At 45.4% G+C, this 22624-nt stretch overlaps 1 protein-coding gene across 4 annotated transcripts; it reads right to left on the bottom strand.

Moving 5' to 3' along the window:
- Positions 1-2540: 2540 nt before the first annotated feature.
- On the bottom strand, positions 2541-21913 carry ZBTB8B (zinc finger and BTB domain containing 8B). 4 transcript variants are annotated; one of them, XM_045584909.1, is made up of 5 exons: positions 21788-21840; positions 20811-20903; positions 14190-15187; positions 8899-9077; positions 2541-5457 (listed from the first exon to the last, which is right to left on the bottom strand). In XM_045584909.1, exons 3-5 carry the CDS (start codon positions 15145-15147, stop codon positions 5140-5142), a joined length of 1455 nt encoding a protein of 484 aa, XP_045440865.1. In that variant the 5' UTR covers positions 15148-15187; positions 20811-20903; positions 21788-21840; the 3' UTR covers positions 2541-5139. The 4 variants fall into 4 exon arrangements, with proteins under 4 accessions (XP_045440865.1, XP_045440864.1, XP_036302307.1 ...); XM_045584908.1 differs by lacking the exon at positions 21788-21840 and adding an exon at positions 21311-21781; XM_036446414.2 differs by lacking the exon at positions 20811-20903 and having other exon boundaries at positions 21788-21913.
- Between the last annotated feature and the right edge of the window lie 711 nt (positions 21914-22624).

A 22624-nucleotide genomic window follows, 5' to 3' on the forward strand; every position in this document is an offset into this window, starting at 1 on the left:
CTGGGCTTCCCTAAGCACAGTGACTCTTGGAATAAACATGTCTCTTTCGGGGCACCAGAAGCTATGACTGTGGAGTTGTTAGAAAAGATACTTGCCCCGTGAGACAAGAGGCTTTTTAGACAGGATAACTCCCATTCTTGCCCAATGTGGGTCGTCTCCTTGTTCAAACTCAAGTGATGAACATAAAAATCGCTCCCAAAGATCACAGTTGTCAATGAAGGATTGGCAGTAGTAAAATCATCTATCTGGAGAGTCTACTTCTGCTAAAGGTCCTCCTTCACTTACGATGGTTCTCTATCATGTGATCACAACAGCGTGATTTAAAATTAGGACATGTTAGAAACCAACCCAACTATTCCTGCCATCTCCCCCCCCCCCCATGTATCTCTACAGAAGCATTATTTGAAGAAAAGAATTCAAATGTTCAGCACTATAATGACAGGTGTGAGGAACACAGTAATATGGGATGTGGAAATACTGAGTAAAAATGAATGAAAACACTGCCCTTTAGAAGCAACTGAATAAAGTGCTCCTTTTTTTGGGTTAGAAGATAGTGAGATCACGCGAAAGCACAAGACAAGCTATAAAAGACCAACACCAGGAAGTACAGTGGTAATACTCAAAACAGAGTATAATATGATTTTTCACCCACCCAACCCGCTGCCCCTCACAGAGATAACTCCATTGTCAATGCACAAGGGACACACAACAACAACCTAGAACTCCAAGGGAAACTGTGGATCAGTCTCCAGTCTCCCCCAGTGTCCTAAGAATCGGCACACGGAACCCCACCTGTTGCCTTTCTATGGGGTTCGTCGCAACATCAATTAACAACAATAACAAAAAACCATCACAGCATTCTGAACCACCAGAATACTCTGTGCCACAGCATTCTGCAGCCCACGAGGGTCAGTCATTTTCTTAAGGAATATTCAAAGTCTAACGGCTACCAAAATATTTACACCGGAATGGCATCTTTCTGCCAAACGACCAGAAGTCATGATGCTCTGTGTCATTTCTTAATTTATTACAATTATAGGTCTTTTTACATTCCTCCCCAACCCTTGCTATGAAAGCCTGACCCCTTCCCCCCCGAGAGAAAAACTTTCCAAGGAGGCCATTTGTAAATTTCATTCCAAGTAAAAATCCGGTCCCCATTCATGCAATATATCTGCTAGAGGATAAAGTATCCTTTGTGAACTTGGGCAGAAAGATGTCAGAATACAGCCTAAATTACAGTCTGTGTTGGACCCAACTGGGAATATACTTATTATAAAACTATCACCAATAACACAAATTACACCTCAAGGACACTGTGCAGATTATAAATACTGATCACCAAATGTGAACATAAATTTAAAACAGGACAGTTTGTGATCTGGCAGTCCAGACAAAGATCTCCTTTAAAAGTGACAGAATTCAGTGATCTTAGTTACTATGAGTGTCAACACAAACTCTAGACAGCCAAACAGGAATGCAACAATCTAAAATATTATGGAGCCGAAACCGGTTTGGCTCAGTGGTAGAGCGTTGGTCTGTGGACTGGAAGGTCCCAGGTTCGATTCCGGTCAGGGGCATGTACGTTGGTTGCGGGCACATCCCCGGTAGGGGGTGTGCAAGAGGCAGCTGGTCGATGTTTCTCTCTCATCGACGTTTCTAGCTCTCTATCTCTATCCCTTCCTCTCTGTAAAAAAATCAATAAAATATATTTTTTTAAAAATAAAAAAATAAAATATTATGGAAAAAGTGAGTCACTTAAATATTAAGCTTCACGATCTGTTTTCCTTCCAGTGATTCTGCTACTTAAAAATTTAATAAAATGATAAAAGCCTAGAGTAATTCTGGAGGTATGAATCTCAGTCAGAATTTCTAAGTTTCCATATCATCAGGTTATGGGCAATAATTTGGCCTCCACTCCACATTTTGCTAATCCGCTATTTTCCAAAACTTGTGGGAGCATAAGGGTTTATTAATATTTTTTAAGTTAAAAAAATCAATAAGACATGTTTTTATTGATTCTTAGCGAGAGAAAGGAAAGAGAGGGAGAAACCTCAATCGGTTGCATCCCCCACACACCCTGACAGGGGACTGAACCCACAAGCTGGGTATGTGCCCTAACGGGCAATCGAACCCGTGACCTTTCAGTGTACAGGACAATGTTCCAACCTACTGAGCCACACCGGCCAGGAAAGAGTCCATTTATATTAAGAAGGTAAAAGGTAGCGTAGCTTAAAATATAACACAAAATTAAGTTCACTCATTCAAAGTCATTTTTTTAAAATCTTACTTTTTAGTGGGGTTTCTTAACCTTGAACTCTTAACATGTTGAGCTAGATAATTCTTTATTGTCAGAGACCATCCTATAAGTTATAGGATGTTTAGCAGCATCCTTTCTTCTACTCACTAGATGCCAGCAGCTCCCTGCCCCAGTTGTAACAATTTAAGAATGTCTCCAGACATGGCCAAATCTCCTCTGGGTGGCAAAATCACCCCCAGCTGAGAATCACTGTCTTACAATGAAATCTCTAATGTAAATTTTCTTACTTTGCACCCAGTAATATGAATAGGTCATGGGGTCACTGAAGAGGCTCCTTGCTCTACCAGAGAAACTAGGCAGAGAAGTGAAATTGTGAGGTAGAAAGTCTTTTAAAATATCAAAAATACTTTAAACAGAGAGAAAAGCAATCAAACATAACTCCTTGCAAAGTAGAGCTTCTACACATCCACTGAGGTTTGCCTTTCGCTAAGATCCCTCTATTTGAACAACAGCTAATATTTTCATTTTATTATAGGTTTAAGAAAAATGTGTCTGGTCCTAAAGAAGTTTCAATTTGCACCTGTTGATTTAGAATAATTTTGAAACTATCTGTGGGAAAAGACCATGTTTTCTTTCTTTTTCTGTTAATCCTCTCCCGAGGATATTTTTTCCATTGCTTTTCAGAGAGAGTGAAAGGGAGGGAAAGAGGGAGGAAGGGAGGGAGGGAGAGTAACATCAATGTAAAAGAGATACATAGGCTGGTTGCCTCCCGCAGGCTCCCAACCTGGGGCAGGAAGCGAACCTGCAACCCAGGTACATGCCTTTGACTGGAAATCGAACCCGAGACCCTTCTTTGCCTAGGCTGATGCTCTAACCACTGAGGCATGCCAGCTAGGGCTATATCCTATAGATTTTTAAAAAATATATTTTTATTTATTTCCGAGAGGGAAAGGGAGCAAGAAACAGAAACATCAATGATGAGAGAGAACCATCAATGGGCTGCCTCCCACATGCCCCACACCGGGGACGAGCCCACAAGAGCCCTTAGGAGCCCACAGCCCAGGCCCGTGCCCTGACTGGGCATCAAACTGCCTGGGAGTCAAACTGCGACTTCCTGGTTCATAGGCTGACACCCAACCACTGAGCCAGTCTGGCTGGGCTATAGCCTACAGATTTTAAAAAGATTACCTATAATAATATAGAACTGCTAACACTAAACACTAACTACACTTTCATTAACATTATTTATTAAGAAAAAAATAAAAGTACTATCTAAAATAGGTTGGGCCAAATCCTGCTTACTGCCTATTTTTTGCAAGTAAAGTTTTATTGGAATACAGGCACACCCATTCTGATTCTCGAATCACTGAGCCACACTGGCCAGGGCACAAGATCACTTTTTAAATTTCCAATCTACTGCAGACCAATACGTGGTCCTGCTGTGCGGACTGGTATCAAACAACTCAGACCAGCACTGTGTGAGGACCACAGTTTGAGTCATATGAGCTAAACTTTAACTTCTACCGAGGAGTTCAAATACCTTTGAACTCTTCAATGACTAGCATTTACAAGCCAATTTATGATGTTTTGATGATCTTTTTGTTTAAGAGACAGAAAAAAAGTGATTTTACTACCTTTTGAAACATAACTATCCTAAATTCAAGGAAGAAAAAGGGATTTCTTTTATTTTTTTCCAAGTTCAAAGGAAAGTGTTTTGTTTGCATACTTCGCTTCATTAGGGATTTCTTTGAAAATCCATTTTGGATCCCTTAACATAAGACAGAATTATGAAAGTGCCTTAAATATTTTACATCCCTAATATTTCCTGCTCGCTAGCCCTTTAAAGAAGTACAGCCTTTTGTTAGAATAATGTATGGCTGCTCAGTGGAGAAAAGCAGACTGGTTTAAAATCCTGTACTTCCACAAGCTTCTCTTTCCTTCCAGTGGGTCTTTTAAAAGGGAAGCACTTTGGAAATATAACTTGGTTAGATGGGCTTACACTTTCCCTCCAATTAAAGTTCCATTCACAAACTCAGTGAAAGAATGTCAGTGGTAGCTACAGCCCCAGCAGTGCAGCCTCCGGAAATGGCTCGGAAAAGCAGGGGAGAATGTTTAGTTTTGCTCAGATGATTTGTTTTAGGTGATATGCGTGTAGAGAATTGTCAGACGCCAAACTAAGCAGGGAAACCATCCAGACCTGAGCTCACAGGGTCCCTCCTCGGGACAAACTGAACATTTAATCCACCTGGGCAAGCCAAAGTGCCAGAAGAAGGCTTTGAGCTTATTTCCATGCTTACATGCACACAGACATCCCCAGCTTTGACAGTGGCAGCCTTAGATTTAGGAAGTAGCTTTTACAATCATGTAGAAGGCAGTCCTGCCTGCCCTGCACAATAAAGCTTTCTCTTAAATACTTCGGAAAATTAGAATATGGAATTCATTAAGGAGAGGCTTGGCAGAGGTAAAATTTTTCTCAAAACTTAATACATCCTTGCCCGCCTTTTTGGGGAAAAGAGGATGACCACGAAGGAATGCAGAGATGGAGACACTATGAGAACAAGCATGGGGGTTTCTTATCTTTCTCCTAATCACAGTTCAGGTGCACAACAGGAAAAACGGGACGCCTGAGGGCCAGCCTGGACTCACTCAGAATTGAGGAAAGGTCAGCAAAGCCCTCAGAGATCAAGGGCACCAAACTACAAACTCATTAGTCCTTTGAGTCACAAGATCCAACCTCTACTAGGTCATCTAACGAAAATGCAAATATATTGACACGGAAAAAAAATGTTCATCTCAGGGTTCCACAAAACCGAACAAATGGTGTCTTTCAACCACAGAAAGAGCAACGACAAATCCCAAAACCTCTCCCCGCCAATCTGCTGCTACATGAGTGTCTCTCGGTCTGTCAGGCTGGGCTGGATCTGCGGTCTGTCGTCAGAGTCGTCTCCGGCAGGGTCGTTTTCCTCACCGGACTCCACGTAGATGGGCCAATCATTGTCTGTGTCACTCTTTTCTTGGCTTTCCGAGGACGCCTCCACCAGGCTGAGGTTGATGGGCATCAAACTGTACTCGTCGTCATGTGTGTCTGCCACGCAGGTGCAGCTGTCACACAGCCCAAAGCGCCTCAGCCCCTGCGACATGTGATTCGAGAAGGTTCTTCTGCAGCCCTTGCAGATGATTGGACAGTTGGATCTGTGGACCTGAAACCACAAGTAGATACAGTTAATGTCACAGAAAAGGGGTTGAGTCGTGACCCCATGGGATGTGGGCCCTGGTTGACCCTCCAACCTCATTTCTCTCCACTCTTCCCTTATTCCATCTGCCATACTCTCAGCCTCACCAAGGTCCTTTCAAAGAAATCGTCTCTGATGCTCCAGGCCAGGTTAGCCCCCCATCCTCCCAGCTCTATAGTCTCACCTATGCTTCTTCCTTGATTATCTGGGGGGGATATGTCCCCAGATCCTCAGTGGATGCCTAAAACCACAGATCGTACCAAATCCTAAATAGACTATGTTTTGTCCAGTACACACATACCTGTTCACTTAAAGGAAGCTCTTATGGCTTTTGTTTGGCATATCCAAATTGCCAGCATGCTAGTCTTGTGTTCTGGGGCCATTATGAAGTAGAAGGGTTACATGTGCATAAGCACTGAGATACCACAACAAGCCTGATAACCAAGACAGCTACTAAGTGACTGATGAATGAGCAGGAAGCATATACTAGTACAGTGCAGAGACACCATCGAAGGGATGGTTCACATCCTGGGATGAATGGAGCGCGGTGCGAGAGATTTCATCACACTACTCGAAAAGCATCATGCAATTTAAAACTTACGAACTATTTATTTATGGAATTTTCCATTTAGTATTTGCAGATCACAGTTGACCACAGGAACCTGAAACTGTGGAAAGCTAGATGGTGGATAAGAGGAGACTACTGTACTTTTAACAAATCCTTGGTAAAGCTTACTCAACTGTAAGTTCCAAGCTGGTTGTCCTCTGTCACACGTGGTACCATATTCCCAGGGCCAGGCATATTAAGGGCACTCGGTGAGCTGGTCAGGGTTTTAGGCCTGGCTTCTATGTACCATGGGCTGTTTAGTTATTAGGGAGGCAGATTTGCTAGACAGTGTATTCCCCAGACAGTCTATTCCCCAAGGCTTCCCGTGCCTTTTATATTTCCTACCCCACACAGCCCCAGGGACCCCCCGTGTAAGGAACTATCTTTCAAATGTGCGCACTCTTCAGGAACTCCGGCCAAAAGGGCCCTGGGAACCAATCGGAGCCTCTCTTTTGGAGAGCTATGGATGTGGGGTGTATGCAAGCAGCAGAGGAAAAGAGGCTGGTGCAGAGGAAGGGCCAAAAGCATGACCCCCAGGTTGCTGGAGATGCCATTACATTGACCGATGTCCCTGGTTCCCATTAGGTTTCCTGGGCTTCCTATGCGAAACCCCCGCACTTGAGCCAACCTGAGTGTGTCTTATAACCTTCCAAACTGCCAGGGCTTATATAATGTGGGAAAAGAGAGGAAATGAGGATTCCAATCAATAAAACATCTTAGAAGCATCCAGGGGCCTATTGCTGCCAAGAGAGACTGTAGATATAAACTGGGAGGAGCGGCGAGGGAAAGAGCCGGGGTGGGGGGTAGGGCGGGGGAGATAAACAAACAAAAACGTAAGTCCTTGGGAGAAGGCCATTCTCACACAAGCTTGCTGGGGCCAGTACTCACAGCAAAGGCAGTAACCTTGCACTTAACTTCAATCTGGATTTTTTTTAAAAACATATTTTATTGATTTTTTTTTTTTTTATCGAGAGGAAGGGAAAGAGATAGAGTTAGAAACATCGATCAGCTACCTCCTGCATACTCCCTACTGGGGATGTGCCCGCAACCAAAGTACATGCCCTTGACCGGAATCGAATCTGGGACCTTTCAGTCCACAGGCTGACAATCTATCCGCTGAGCCAAACCGGTTAGGGCTTTTTTGTTTTTTTAATATATTATTGATTTTTTTTACAGAGAGGAAGGGAAAGGGATAGACAGAATCATCAATCAACTGCCTCCTGCACACTTCCTACTGGGGATATGCCTGCAACCAAGGTGCATGCCCTTGACCGGAATCGAACCTAGGACCTTTCAGTCTGCAAGCCGACCTCTATCCTCTGAGCCAAACCAGTTAGGGCTGGATTCTTTCAGAACCATAATTCATACCATAAAGTTTTCCTCTTAAAAGTGTGCAATGCAGTGGTTTTTAATAGTCACAAGACTGTGCAACCATCTAATTCCACATTTTCATCACCCCTGGCCTGTAATGGTCACAGCTTTCCCATTCCCACCTGCCCACCCTCTGGCAACCCCGAATCTATTCTCTATCTCCGTGAGACTTTCCATCTTGTACATTTCATATAAATGGAATCATACAGTCCTGGCTGGTTTGGCTCAGTGGATAGAGCATCAGCCTGTGGACTAAAGGGTCCCAGGTTTGATTCCTGGGCTCGATTCCAGCCAAGGGCACATGCCGAGGTTGTGGGCTCCATTTCCACCCCAGCAGGGGATGTGCAGGAGGCAGTTGATCAATGATTCTCTCTCATCATTGATATTTCTCTCTCTCTCTCTCTCTCTTTTCCTTTCTCAACTCAATAAAAATATATATTTTTAAATATATTTTATTGATATTTCACGGAGAGGAGGAAGGGAGAGAGACAGAGAGCCAGAAACGCCAATGAGAGAGAAACATCGACCAGCCGCCTCTTGCACACCCTCCACCGGGGATATGCCCGCAACCAATGTACATGCCCTTGACCGGAATCGAACCCAGGACCCCTCAGTCCGCAGACAGACGCTCTACTACTGAGCCAAACCGGCTTCGGCTCAATAAAAATATTTAAAAAAAATTTTTTTTTAATGGAATCATACAGTATGTGGTTCTTTGTGACTGGCTTCTTTCACTTCGCATGTTTTCAAGGTTCATCGATGTTGTAATGTGAATCAGAACTCCATTCCATTTTATGGCTGAGTAACATTCCATTGTATAGATACACCTTTTGCTTGTTCATCCATCCGTTGATGGACATTTGGCTGTTTCTACTTGTTTACTATTATGAATAATGTTGCTATGAACATTTGTGTGCAAGTTTTTGTGTGAATGTGCGTTCAGTTCTCTTGGTTATATATCTAAAATTAGAAACGTTGATTCCTATAGTAACTTTATGCTTAACTTTTTGAGGAACCACCAAATGGCTGCACCATGTTACATTCCCACCAGCAATGTATAAAGTTTCCAGTTTCTCCACATCTTTGCCAACACTTTGCTATTATCCATTTTCTGATGCTAGTCATCCGAGTGGGTATAAAGTGGCATTTCACTATGGCTTTGATTTGCCGATCTGACAAAAATATAGGCATACTTTTGATTCACTCACACGGGACAACTATTGTTGCATTGGCTGCTGTCAGTTTTTCATTTGACAATCTAAGGGAAAGAGGTCAGTGCCCCTGACTACACAGTCAGGCACTGCATGTTTTAAAAATTCTTGCAGCACACCTCTGTGCCTCTTGCGGCACACTGGTTAAAAATTGCTATGCTGGACAAATGTCAGGAGCCACCCACACACACACCACAAAAGATCTGCCAGCTCACTTACGCTCAGGGCATGGCTCCGCAGGTGCTCCTGTCGAGTGAATCGCTTGCCACAGATCTCACAGGGGTAGGGCCGCTCGCCCGTGTGTGAGCGGATGTGCCGCTTCAAGATGCCCTTCTGTTTGGCCGTGTAAGGGCAGAAAGGACATCTGTGGAGCTTGATGGGGACCACCAGCACGTCGCCTAGGAAACCAAACAGATTAATTTAGCTGTACTGTCAGCAGCAACAACACTGGCCACGCCTCCGACGGGTGGGATCTGGGGCTGCAGAATGACACCAGCGCAGATCATGAAGGTGGATTGGACCTCTGGACTAGGATTCACGTTTTGACCATAGCTCCTCAGAAGAGCTTCCAGGCATGTACAGAGGAGGTTTGCTATGATGCAGACTTAAATTGTTGGAATTCACATTAACTCTCTATATCTGAAATCATCAAATATCCAGGAATTCACTTAAATTTCTTTCTAACTTTTTGTTTGTTTGTTTACCTTGCTCATACAACCATTAAGGTGACACATGTATAGAAATGTTCCTTTCAAGTTACAGGAGTTACCCTTACTGCAGCATCCCAAGACTTGTTCCCTCTAGCCTGTGGGGGTAGATATACCTGGAGCTTAGGGAGAGAAGGGAAGAACATGGTCTTGAGAGGCAGCAGACTGGAGTGGTTGCTTTACCTGAGCCCTGCCTCTCTCTTGAGCACTCTACTTCTTAACCCATAGCCCACACCTCAGAATTGTGCTTCACGGTCAGTTCCAGACGACTGTCTCTTCTTTGGCCTCAAAAACCAGTCAGGGCCCCAAGGCTTTCTTAAAATATATTTTTATTGATCATAGCAGGACATAATGCTTTGACAGTATCTGCGAATGCTGGGATGAGCAACATGGATATAGAACTATTGACCATCTCCTTGTCCTGGTCTCCCAGCTATATACCAACATGTGCTGAGGCCAAATTAAGCTCCCAAAAGCACATCTCTGCACAAGCTCAGAAACTATGGAAAATCTCCCCTGTGCCTACAGATAAAAACCTCATCTCTTAGCATTCAAGATTTTCCACCCGCCACGTGTGAAGCAGCAGCCACACCCAAAAAAAATAGGAGGAAAAATCTAGAACTATTTCAAGTTTTATCTTTTTTGTATATGAAAATGAAATAAAATAATAATATTGGGGGGGGAAAAAGATTTTCTGCCGAAACTGGTTTGGCTCAGTGGGTAGAGTGTCGGTCTGCGGACCGAAAGGTCCCAGGTTCGATTCCGGTCAGGGGCATGTACATTGGTTGCGGGCACATCCCCAGTAGGGGGTGTGCAGGAGGCAGCTGGTCGATGTTTCTCTCTCACCCATGTTTCTGGCTCCCTATCCCTCTCCCTTCCTCTCTGTAAAAAAATCAATAAAATATATTTTTTTAAAAAACAGATTTTCCATAATCCAACTCTAGTCGATTTTTTTCTATGTCTCTTTCATCCTCAGATGCCACATTCATAAAGCCTCCCTCATCGCCAAGCAGGAAGCCAGTTCTCCAGCTTTTGGACAGTTAGGAAACTCACACTGCCATTTGTCTTCCAGCTCTACTACCTTTAGATCATGTGATTACACACGTCTTACCTCCTCTGAGTTCTTTAAAAGCTGGATTCATGTCTGACTTATCTTTGTAGCTTCATCAAGAAGCTACTCAAATATTTGAGCAAATAAATGAATGACCAGACCGGCTTGCGTGGCTCAGTGCTTGGGTGTCAACCTATGAAACAGGAGGTCATGGTTCAATTCCCGGTCAGGGCACAGCCTGGGTTGTGGGCTCAATCCCCAGGGTGGGGCATACAGAAGGCAGCCTATCAATGATTCTCTCGCATCACTGATGTCTCTCACTCTCACTCCTCCTTCCTCTTTGAAATCAATTTAAAAAAAAATTTTTTTTTTTAATGAATCACCAAACAAATCAGTCCTACTCTTTGCCTTGGCACTTAGAATAAGTTCAGCCTGGAGTTGTGTGAGTGGAATAAAAACCTGGCAGACAACAGGTATGGCCGGGGGCCAGGGTGGCTGTCTTGCCACAACACCCTGTAGTTGAAAACCTGACTTTATAGGCTAATAGGACTTGAACGAAGATGGCTGGTGTACAGCTGAACTACTTTTTGAAACCTGTACATACAGGCAGGGGTGTTGAAAGACAAAATCACTGCACTGGCCGAAGCCGGTTTGGCTCAGGGGTACAGCGTCGGTCTGCGGACTGAAAGGTCCCAGGTTCGATTCCAGTCAAAGGCATGTGCATTGGTTGCAGGCACATCCCCAGTGGGGGGTGTGCAGGAGGCAGCTGGTCGATGTTTCTCTCTCATCGACGTTTCTAGCTCTCTAGCTCTCTCCCTTTCTCTCTGTAAAAAATCAATAAAATATATATATTTTTAAAAATCACTGCACTGAAATCCTCTATCCACTTGAGCTGCCTTCAGTTTGTTTAATGAGTGACGTGAAGCCAGCCCTGGTCTGTGGCTTTAGCTGTGCCACTTACCTGCCCTGCGATCTCAGGAAACTCACTAACCCTCTGAGTCTCAGTTTCTCTACACATTCATTAACGTCCTTTGCCAAACTCATGGCCATGAGGAAGGTCCAATGAACGTTAAAGAGTGATTACAATCTGTGAAGTGCTATTATGTACACGGAAATGAGATTTCAACAAGTTCCCATAGTGAGTTCCGTGAAAGCAGCTGCTACATGCTAAATGTTGGTTAAGACAGTGTCTCTGAGAACCCGAAACAGCATTTTTAAGTTTTTCAAGTCTAATTTTAATCAGACACACACAGTGTTCTTGCTTCAAAAAAATGAAATTAGCCTGGCTTGTGTGGCTCAGAGGTTGAGCACTGGCCTATGAACCAGGAGGTCCTGGGTTTGATTCCCGGTCAGGGTGCATGCCAGGTTATGGGCTCCATCCCCAATAAGGTGTGTGCAGGAGGCAACCAATGCACGATTCTCTCTCATCATGGATGTTTCTCTCTTCCTTCCTCTCTGAAATCAATAAAAATATAAATATTTTAAAAAATGAAATTAAAAAAATCTAATGATAGCTCACTAGTAACAAATAAAAGCAGCTGTTCTTCCTTATTTAAAATACTTTTACTGCCGAAACCGGTTTGACTCAGTGGATAGACCGTCGGCCTGCGGACTGGAAGGTCCCAGGTTCAATTCCGGTCAAGGGCATGTACATTGGCTGCGGGCACATCCCCAGTAGGGGATGAGCAGGAGGCAGCCGGTCAATGTTTCTCTCTCATCAATGTTTCTAGCTCTCTATCCCTCTCCCTTCCTTTCTCTAAAAAATCTATAAAAATATATTTTAAAAATAAATAAATAAATAAATAAAATACTTTCACTGTTCCATGTTGAAGCGTGTATAAGAATTTTGATTCATTAATTTCTTGGCTTCAGGTTCTAGAAGCTACAGCGTACTTTTATCAGGAAGGTGACAGCCAAGTGTATTAGTATCTCCTATGAGACATTTTACAACACAATTAGCTCACTATTATGAAGAGCTAAGTCACCTTTCAGAATTGTTCAGGAACACAATCAAGTTCTCTTAAAACAAAAAACCTAAAAAAGTAAGTAAGAAATTTATTCACATGAAGAATTACATATTGGATGTCCTGAGAGGTTAGATTGCTGTCAGACATGGTCATAGAAAAATGGAACTTCCAGATGATAAACAATGGAAGACAGAAGGGTTACCATGAATAACTATACAGGAAAAGCTGGCTGTATGAGGGTTATGGGGACTGCAGTGAAGCTTGGAGATATATGAGTGGCTTAGCAAGCAATGCTTCCTTTGTTAGTTCATTAGTAAAAGGATTTAAATGGGGATTTTCTGCATTTGTGGTAGCTGTAGGGGCTGAATATTACCTGGAATCCCAGAATAAAGATAAGAAGCATCACTGAGATAATACCTAGAAGTATCTTAGTGGCTTAACTCTCTTATAAAAATTAGATTTCTTCCCTGGCCCAGTGTTGCTCAGTGGTTGAATTTCAACCTATGAACTAAGAGGTCACTGTTTGATTCTGATCAGGGCTCCATCCGCAGTAGGGGGCATGCAGGAGGCAGACAATCAATGATTCTCTCTCATTGTTGATTTCCTATCTATCTCTTCCCCCCTCCCTTCCTCTCTAAAATCAATAAAAATAAATATTTTTAAAATAATAATAATGAGATTTCTTCACTGTAGCCTACTCATCTGGTTGTTTGCCTCTTAAAAAATACTAAAAAAATTCAATAAAGAATATATGTGCCAGCCATGATGTGTGGCTCAGTTGGCTGGGCATAGTCCTGTGCACTGGGAGGTTGCCAGTTTGATTGCTGGTTAAGGGCACATGCCTGAGTTTCAGGCTCAATCCATGGTAGAGGCCGCTGATTGATGTTGCATTCTCATATCGATGTTTCTCTCTCTCCCTCTCCCTTCCTCTCTGAAATCAATAAAAATATATTAAAAAAAAAAAAAAAAAAAAAAAAAAAAGCCAAAACCGGTTTGGCTCAGTGGATAGAGTGTCGGCCTGCGGACTGAAAGGTCCCAGGTTCGATTCCGGTCAAGGGCATGTACCTTGGTTGCGGGCACATCCCAAGTGGGTGGTGCGCAAGAGGCAGCTGATCGATGACTCTCTCTCATCGATGTTTCTGACTCTCTCTCTCTCTCTTTCTCTCTGTAAAAAAAATCAAAAAAACAAAAAACAAACAAAAAAGAAAAACAGAAACTTACCCACATGAAGCCAAATGCCAACTCTAAAATATTATCAAATACATCATACCATCAACCATGACATGTTATGAATGTCTGTAATGCGGCAGGCACCATGGTTGACACAAAGAATAAATTTTCTATTATATGTGAGGAAAAATTTATGAAACCGTCTCAATTGGTCCTCAACCCTGAGAAAAAGGCAAGACAGGGATGATTAGCTCCTGAACAAACAAGTTCAGAGAGATTTAATGATTTGACCAAAGTCCCACTGCTGGTTCATGGAAGACAGAAGGTTCTTTCCATTTCTTCAAACTGCCCTCAACATGCTTATGTTCTAGTTGGAGAGGTAAAATACTAGCATACATGAAGAAACAATGCCCTACTCAATTAATACCTATTGATATGATGGTGGTGGAGATAAAGCAGGGATAGTGATGGTGATGGCAATTAGTGATGGGTGGTAATGATGATGGTGGTAATGATGATGGTGATGACAATGATGACGGTGATGATGGGAGACTCTAAGGCACAGATGTGGGTGCCAAATGACCAGCAGAGATGATGCATGCTAACGGGACTCACCTGAATCATCGCCATACCAGTCAGCCTGGACATCCATCATGGAACTCATGGCTCCTCCTATACCATCTGATCTTCCCTCCAAACTCCGAGAGAAGTGATGATGCTCCGCATCGTCTTTGCTCTGGACCGCACCGTTGCGCAAGAGGGCCTCCAAGAACTGCTTCACGTGGTAGTTGCCGTAAGACATGTCCATGGGATGGCTACTGGGCAAACCCTCCTCCACATGGGATAGGCTCAGTGGAGCGGCGTAATGCTGCAGCTGCTCGCCGACCTCCACCTGCTCCACTTCGTCAGCATCAAACTCCACCTTCGGCTCTATCTGCTTGGGCAGGGCAGAGAGGTCACTGTCAGCTGAGCCGCTGCCCTCACTGCCCTTCACCACCGGTTCCAGGGGGTGGCAGTCGCCGCAAGGGGATTCCTTGGGACAGTCCACACACTCTTCTTCCTTGGCTGTAGAGGAGACCAAGCTCTTGGTGTCACAGGAGGCCCCCTCTGTGCCTGAACCGGGGCTCCCACCGTCCACCTGATGAGCTGCTGCCGCTGCCACCGCTGCAGCCACCGCAGCCTCCTTCTCCATCTTTCGGCAGATATCAAAGGACGACCGGATGTACGTCTTGCAGAAGTTTACCACGTCATTCATCTGTAGGTAGCTGGCGGCCGACATAACTTCGATCACGTTTTCCCCACACAAATCCAACTTCCCCGAATACAGGAAGTCTAGGATGATGGAAAAGGCATCGGAGGTGACAATGTCCAAGGAGGCGGTGCTGTGCCGCCCGCTGTCCTGGATGTAGTGGATGAGCAGGGCTCGGAAGTAGCCGCTGTTGGCAAACAGAATGTTCCTGTGGGCCTTGAAGATCCGCCCTTCCACAATGATGCTACAGTCACAGAAGAAGTCCCGCTTTCGCTGTTCATTCAACTCCCCCAAGAGCTTGGCATAATAGGATTGCACCTCCATGTCTTCACCAGCTGCTGCTGCTCCCGAGTAGCCTGTATCTCTGCCAAGATTTTTAAAAAGTTGATTCACAAATTTCAACCTTACAAATAAGATGTTTACTTTTAATATTTAAAAAAATGTTTCCCTGGCCGGCTGGCGTGGCTCAGTGGTTGAGCGTTAACTTATGAACCAGGAAGTCATGGGTCAATTCCCAGTCACGGCACATGCCTACGTTGTGGGCTCAATCCCCAGTGTGGGGCATGCAGGAAACAGCCAATCAATTATCCTTTTTATATATATATTTTTTTTTTATTGATTTTCCACAGAGAGGAAGGGAGAGGGATAGAGAGCTAGAAACATTGATGAGAGAGAAACATCGATCAGCCGCCTCCTGCACACCCCCTACTGGGGATGTGCCCGCAACCAAGGTACGTGCCCTTGACCGGAATCTAGCCTGGGACCTTTCAGTCGCAAACCGACGCTCTACCACAGAGCCAAACTGGTTTCGGCAACCAATCAATTATTCTATCTCATCATTAATGTTTCTCTCTCTCTCTCTCCCTCACCCTCTTCTTCGCTGAAATCAATAAAAATCTATTTAAAAAGAAAAAAAATTCTTTCCCAAACATTGGTTCAGTAGTGTCTTTATGATGTGGACTGCTTTGGACCTTACAGAAATAAGAGGTTGTCCAACTGAGTTAATTTCTAAAAAAAATAACAATTGTGTGTTGGTACAGTAAATAGTGTTTGATTCTTTCAGTAAATTTTTATTAAAACTCCATGACAAGACACCAATATTGTCCCCATTTTTCCAATCAGGAAATTGAAACTCAAAGAAAATAGGAGCTCTAGCTGATCTGGCTCAGTGGATAGAGCATCGGCCTGTGGACTGAAGGGTCCCGGGTTCGATTCCTGTCAAGGACACATGCCTGGGTTGCAGGCTTGATCCCCAGTAAGGGGCATGCAGGAGGCAGCTGATCAATGATTCTCATCATTGATGTTTCTGTCTGAAATCAATAAAAATATATATATTTTTCCCTAGAGCATCTTTTTATTTATTTATTTTTATATATATTTTATTGATTTTGCACAGAGAGGAATTGAGAGGGACAGAGAGTTAGAAACGTCGATGAGAGAGAAACATCAACCAGCTGCCTCTTGCACACACCCCACTGGGGATGTGCCCGCAACCAAGGTACATGCCCTTGACCGGAATCGAACCCGGGACCTTTCAGTCCACAGGCCGACACTCTATTCACTGAGCCAAACCGGTCCCGGCATATTTTTAAAAAAGGAGAAGATAGGAGATGACCCAGATGCACTACACTTACTTTCCTCAAGGCTCAAAATACACATAATATCCAAATTTAAGAATTACAGTTCAGCCAGCTGGTCTGGCTCAGTGGCTAGAGCTTCGGCTTGTGGACTAAAGAATCCCGGGTTCAGTTACGGTCAAGGGCACATGCCTGGGTTGCAGGCTCGGTCCCCAGTGGGGGCGTGCAGAAGGCAGCTGATCAATGATTCTTTCTCATCATTGATGTTTCTTTCACTCTCCCTCTCCCTTCCTCTCTGAAATCAATAAAAACACATGTAAAAAAAGAATTACAGTTTGGTCTACAGCATCCTGACACAGGGCCTAGAGACTGGCAACTCGTCTCAGCTCACATCTATTATTATCACTTTGTGGAAACATTGGTGAGTTCTTGGGCCTGCCAGTATGCATTCACCATTCAGCTTTGACTGTAAACACCCATCCCCCAATGTTGGCCAATGATCTTTGCATCTGGCTGGTGCCAACCCCAGGCTCCACCCTCTGACCACAGTGATTGGTTCAGAGATGGCAACATGGCTTGGTCAGAGCCAATAAAAAGCAGTGACATGTTTACTAGTCCTTCCCAAAAAGATTACTCTGCTCTGGGAGCAGGTGGGATGTGAGGGGTGCTGCTGTCACACCAATAGGGGAACCAGCCCAACAGAGCCCAGCTCAGGCAGGAGCAATAGACAGAACCCATCTGAGTCCTAACTCCCGCCGTGCCAGAAGCCAATTAAGTCCCTAAGCTGATCTGCGTTGGGTTTTCTTTTTTCTTTTTCTTTTTTAATATATTTTATTGATTTTTCACAGAGAGGAAGAGAGAGGGATAGAGAGTTAGAAACATCGATGAGGGAGAATCATCGCCCAGCTGCCTCTTGCACACTCCCCACTGGGGATGTGCCCGCAACCAAGGTACATGCCCTTGACCGAAATCGAACCCGGGACCCTTCAGTCCGCAAGCCGACATTCTATCCACTGAGCCAAACTGGTGCCGGCCTGCATTGGGTTTTCTATCTCTTGCAACTAAAGGACTCCTAACTACGCCTGGTTCACTCTTCCGTGTTTCTCTGTCCTGGCCCTTGTCCGTCTGTGGACTACAAGCCCTCTGAGGGCATGACCCATGTCTTATTTATTTGATATCTCCCACAGCACCTGGCAAATACTTTGGACAGGTAGGCGTGCTAAATACAACAGAATACTGTTTTCATAACTGCTAAGTAGCACCAATATAAATCAAATTCCAAATCCTTCTGCTAAAATCCCACCTGTGTATATGCCTTCACACGTATATGCATGAATTTTTTCTGGAGGGTTATATAAACAAGAGTTACCTTCTTCCTGGCGCTCCTCCTCCATCTTTTCCCATCATCAACACTACAGAGCCATCCATCAATACCCCTTTTACTTACTGACCCACTGAGCTCAGAGGAGTTTCTATAACCAAGTACATCATCTCCCTTTACTGAAATCGCAAAAAGCCTAGTTAGAGCTGCCAACCATAGCTAACAACTCTTTTTTAAAATATATATTTTATTGATTTTTTACAGAGAGGAAGGGAGAGGGATAGAGAGCCAGAAACATCGATGAGAGAGAGACATCAACCAGTTGCCTCCTGCACACCCCCCAATGTACATGCCCTTGACCGGAATCGAACCTGGGACCCCTCAATTGAACCAGTCCCGGCATCAACCCTGAAAGTTTTCACAGGATGAAGGCTTCACTGTCATTCTAACCTCTCCCAATAGCTCCAAGCAAGCCTTCCCAGGAGTTCCTGCCTCTGCCTTTGACAACCAAAATGACAAGGGAGCCTTAGCCGGTTTGGCACAGGGGCTAGAGCATCGACCTGTGGACTGAAGGGTCCCAGGATGGATTCCAGCCAAGGGCACATGCCCGGGTTTGGGGCTCAGTCCCCAGTAGGGGGCGTGCAGGAGGCAGCTGGTCAATGACTCCCATCATTGATGTTTCTATCTCTCTCTCCCTCTTCCTTCCTCTTTGAAATCAATTTTTTTTAAAAATGGTAAGGGAGCCGAGACCGGTTTGGCTCAGTGGATAGAGCATCGGCCTGCGGACTCAAAGGTCCCGGGTTAGATTCCGGTCAAGGGCATGTACCTTGGTTGCGGGCACATCCCCAGTGGGGGATGTGCGAGAGGCAGCTGATTGATGATTCTCTCTCATTGATGTTTCTAACTCTCTATCCCTCTTTCTCTTCTCTGTAAAAAATGAATAAAATATATTTTTTAATAAAAAAAAATGGTAAGGGAGCCCTGGCCGGGGGTGGGAGGGAGGGAAGAGGGGGCTCAGTTGGTTGGAGTCATGTCTGGTACACCGAAAGGCTGTAGGTTCTATTCCCAGTCACATACCTGCGCTGTAGGTTCAATCCTTGGTCGGGGTGACTCTGGAAGGCAACCGATCAATGTTTCTCTCTCACAACAATATGTGTGTGTGTGTGTGTGTGTGTGTGTGTGTGTGTGTATCTCTTTTCCCCTTCCTCTTTCTCTTGAAAAATCAATAAAATCACCTCCTTTGGTGAGGATTTTTTTTAAATAAATCTTTATTGTTCATATTATTATAAAAGTTCCTCATTTTTCCCCCTCCACCAGGTTCCTACCCCACCCTCTGCCCTTTCCCCACCCTCCATTGTCCTCATCCATAGGTGCACAGTTTATGTTCAGTCTCTTCCCACACCCCCACTCCTCTTTTCCCTGAGAATCATCAGTCCACTCCCCTTCCATACCTCTGATTCTATTATATTCAACAGTTAATATTGTTCATCAGGCTTTTTAACTCCCTTGGTTTTTTGGTTGTTTTTGTTTTTTTTTTCTTTTTTCTTTTTTTATTGGCTTCCAAAGGGGAGTTTAAAATGAAAAGGAGTTTCAGGTGTGCCCAGATCCTATTCATCAAAATCTGGGTAAGATCCTCATTTTTAGGTACAAGATTTAGACCTGGGTGAGTCAAGGTCCTATTTGTTCCTCATTCCAAGCACATGGATTAAGAAATCAGTTTGGTGAGGATTTTAGAAAATGGTAAAGGAAAAACAAGATATAGGAAAATGCTACATCTAAATACCACACTGTATTCTTCCTCAGAATTTAAAGAAAACCTTGTCTGACTGGTAAAATTACATTTTTTTTAATGTGAAAATATCCACTATTGATGGGAATATAATTTTGAACACCATTTTAGAGGGGAATGTGGCAGTATCTTCCTCACCTTAAAATGTACACATATTTCTTTCTTTCTTTTTTATCCTCACCCGAGGATGTGTTTTATTGATTTTTTACAGAGGCGAAGGGAGAGGGAGAGAGAGACATAGATATGAGAGAAACATTGATCTGCTGCCTCCCACACACGCCCCAACCGGGGATTGAACCTGCAACCTATGTACGTGCCCTGACTGAGAATCAACCCACAACAGACTCCAACTAACCAAGCCGCTCAGCATGGTGCAACCATGCTTTTAATGAGCTAGCGTTGTGTGTTTTTATGTGGAAAAGGCCAGTAAGACACAGTAAAAGAGAAAAAGACAGGATGCAAACAGTACAGTCTGATCCCGTCTGTGTATATGGTTTTGCTGATACATGCATACATTTTTTTCTGGAAGGTTATATAGGCAAGAGTTAACAGCAGATGCCTTCGAAGAGAGGGACTATGGTTAAGAGATGTATGGAGGGACCTTCCCTTTTCCTTTGCAATCTCTGTACTGCTAGCATGTTCCACTATATACCTGTATTACTTTTATTTTTATTTTTTAACAAAGAAAGGAGGAGCAAAGGGGTAAGCAGTTGGCACACCAGAAAGGTAAATATCTAAACAGCACAATACTTCTGAACGTGTAGAATGGTCTCATCTACAGGGCCTCCTCCCAGGCACTTCCAATTTTTCCACTGGAAGATGCACCTTTTCAACAACAGTACCCCAAACCCATTTGCTTTGGCATTCTCTCCACAAATACTCTAAATTCTATTGGCTCATGCAAACATTCCCATGCAAAAGTCTAGCCACATACTTCCTTCAAACCTTTCCTCAGACCTGCATTTGGCATAGAACGTGAAACATTTGTTCACATTAATCTGACTGGTCGTTGGTGCTCTGCATCCCTGGGGCATGCTGAGCCCCGCCCCCACCCCCCCTTCTCCAGGGAAAGCAGCTCTTGGGGTGCAGTGCTGGCAGAAGCACATTGACCCACACTCTGGCAGGGACCCTGCCAACCTTCCCACTGTAGCTAGCAACTTATCAACAACGTCTGACACCAGGAAGATTCCAGGAACATGAAAATGAATCTAGCACTCCCTAGGGCCAGTCCTTCGGGAGAGGGCAGATGCCAACACCGCAGCCTGCAGTAACCCCCCACCGTCCCCTGAGGGGATTCTACCTAGCCAGGTCACAGGACTGTCTTCATGCAGGCACCCAAAGCAGCCTTCAACTCCAACCACTGACTCTGACAGACTCCTCCAGGTTCACTGACCTGAGAATCATAAAAACCTGCTCGTCAGTTGTTAGCATTCCCCGAGCACTGCCTCTCACGAGGAGGCACCGTACAAAGTACTTTACACACACGGGTTGATTTTTTAACCTTACAACCACCCGGTGCGGCAGCCACCTCCTCACAGCCTCTTTTTTCAGAGAACATTTCCGTTCAGATTTACAGACAGCACGCCCAAAGCCCGGACTGGGACTGAGGTCGGTGAGATCCCGGAGTTGACATTCCTAACAGAGCCACCCTGAATCCCCACAGCCCCGTCCGGCACACAATGAGGAGGCTCGGGAAGTCACTCCTTCCCCCCCGCGACGCATGGAGCGGAGGAGACCGACGAGGAAGAAGTTTCCATTTGCACAGAAAGAATTTCAGGGTCAGTGGGATCTTGGGTTCACCTGCTACATTGTTCGCAGCACCAGGGGATCCTCCCCGGCCAGGGCCAGACGACCGGAACTAGTTAATGGACTCTGTCTTCGGCCGGAGGGTGGGGAGCGAGGCCCGGCCCCTCCCGTGGCCTCCGCGGACAAAGTGACCAGCGCTGCGGCGAGCGCAGCCGAGCGCCCCGCAACCTCCGGGCGGACCGACGCCCCACCGCCCGGGGGACCACGCGGGGGACAGCCCGCATCTAGGGAGGGAGAGGGATCTGCCGCCAGGACCCCCCTCCCCTCCCCACCCCAGGGGAGGCTGGATGGGAGTCGGTCACCCAGCACGGGTTTGCGCGGCGGGGATCCCCGGAGTCGCCAGGGCCGGGCGGCCGGAGGGAGGCCGACCGAAATGGGGCTCCCTTGCCCGCTGACCCCCGGTCAGGGCCGACCTTCGGGGTGTCCCAAGCCAATGAAAGCGGCGGCGTGACCCCGCTTCTCGGATCTCACCTTCCAGTGGGTTCCACCAGCACCGCCACCGAGCTACGCACACAGACACGCCCCCCGCTTTCATTCACTTGTCGCCTCCTTCGATGAGAAGCAGGGCAGCCGACCAATCGTGGACGTGGCTGGGCTCGGGAAGGTGGGTCTTCTCCCAGCCAGTTGGCCAATGGCGGGGCGCTCTCTCCGGAGGCTGCGCACTGAAGGCTCCGGGGCTCGTGGGGTGATGGGAGTTGTGGTCTCAGCGTTGGTTTTTCGGGGAAAGATACAGTGGACAAAACTACAAGTACCAAGATGCCCAAAGGGGCAAGAACCAGCGCTTGTAAAAGGCTGGAGCTTCGTTCGGGCTTCTGAGTCCCACTCGAGGGACCTGCGAAGTATTGATCTCTTTGTCCGGAGAGCTAAAAGCGCGTCATGCATATTAATGCAACCTAGGGAGCAGGAGCTATGACTTATCCATGCACCACAAAAAAAATTTGGAAATGAGTGCAATGGTTTAATCTGCTCAACAGGTTTTGACTGAATACTAGCAGCACTCTCTTCCCTGGAAAGGCTTTCAGGTTCACATACACGAGTGAAACACTCACATAGTGGTACGAGCCCGGCGGTATGCTCAGTGGTTGAGCGCTGACCCGTGCACAAGGAGGTCACGGCGGGGGCGTGCCCGGGTTGCAGCGGCTCTATCCCCACTAGGGGGCTTGCAGGCTGCAGCGAATCAACGATTCTCTCTCGTCACTGACGTTTCTAACTCTCACCCTCTCTCTGAAATCAATAAAAACATATTTTTAAATAGTGGTACGAGGTGCTAAGTAATTGTACAGGCTGTGAGGAAGACAAACCAGGTTG

This window comes from Pipistrellus kuhlii, unplaced genomic scaffold (genome assembly GCF_014108245.1).
Source record: "Pipistrellus kuhlii isolate mPipKuh1 unplaced genomic scaffold, mPipKuh1.p scaffold_m20_p_2, whole genome shotgun sequence".
Classification (NCBI taxonomy): Eukaryota; Metazoa; Chordata; class Mammalia; order Chiroptera; family Vespertilionidae; genus Pipistrellus; species Pipistrellus kuhlii.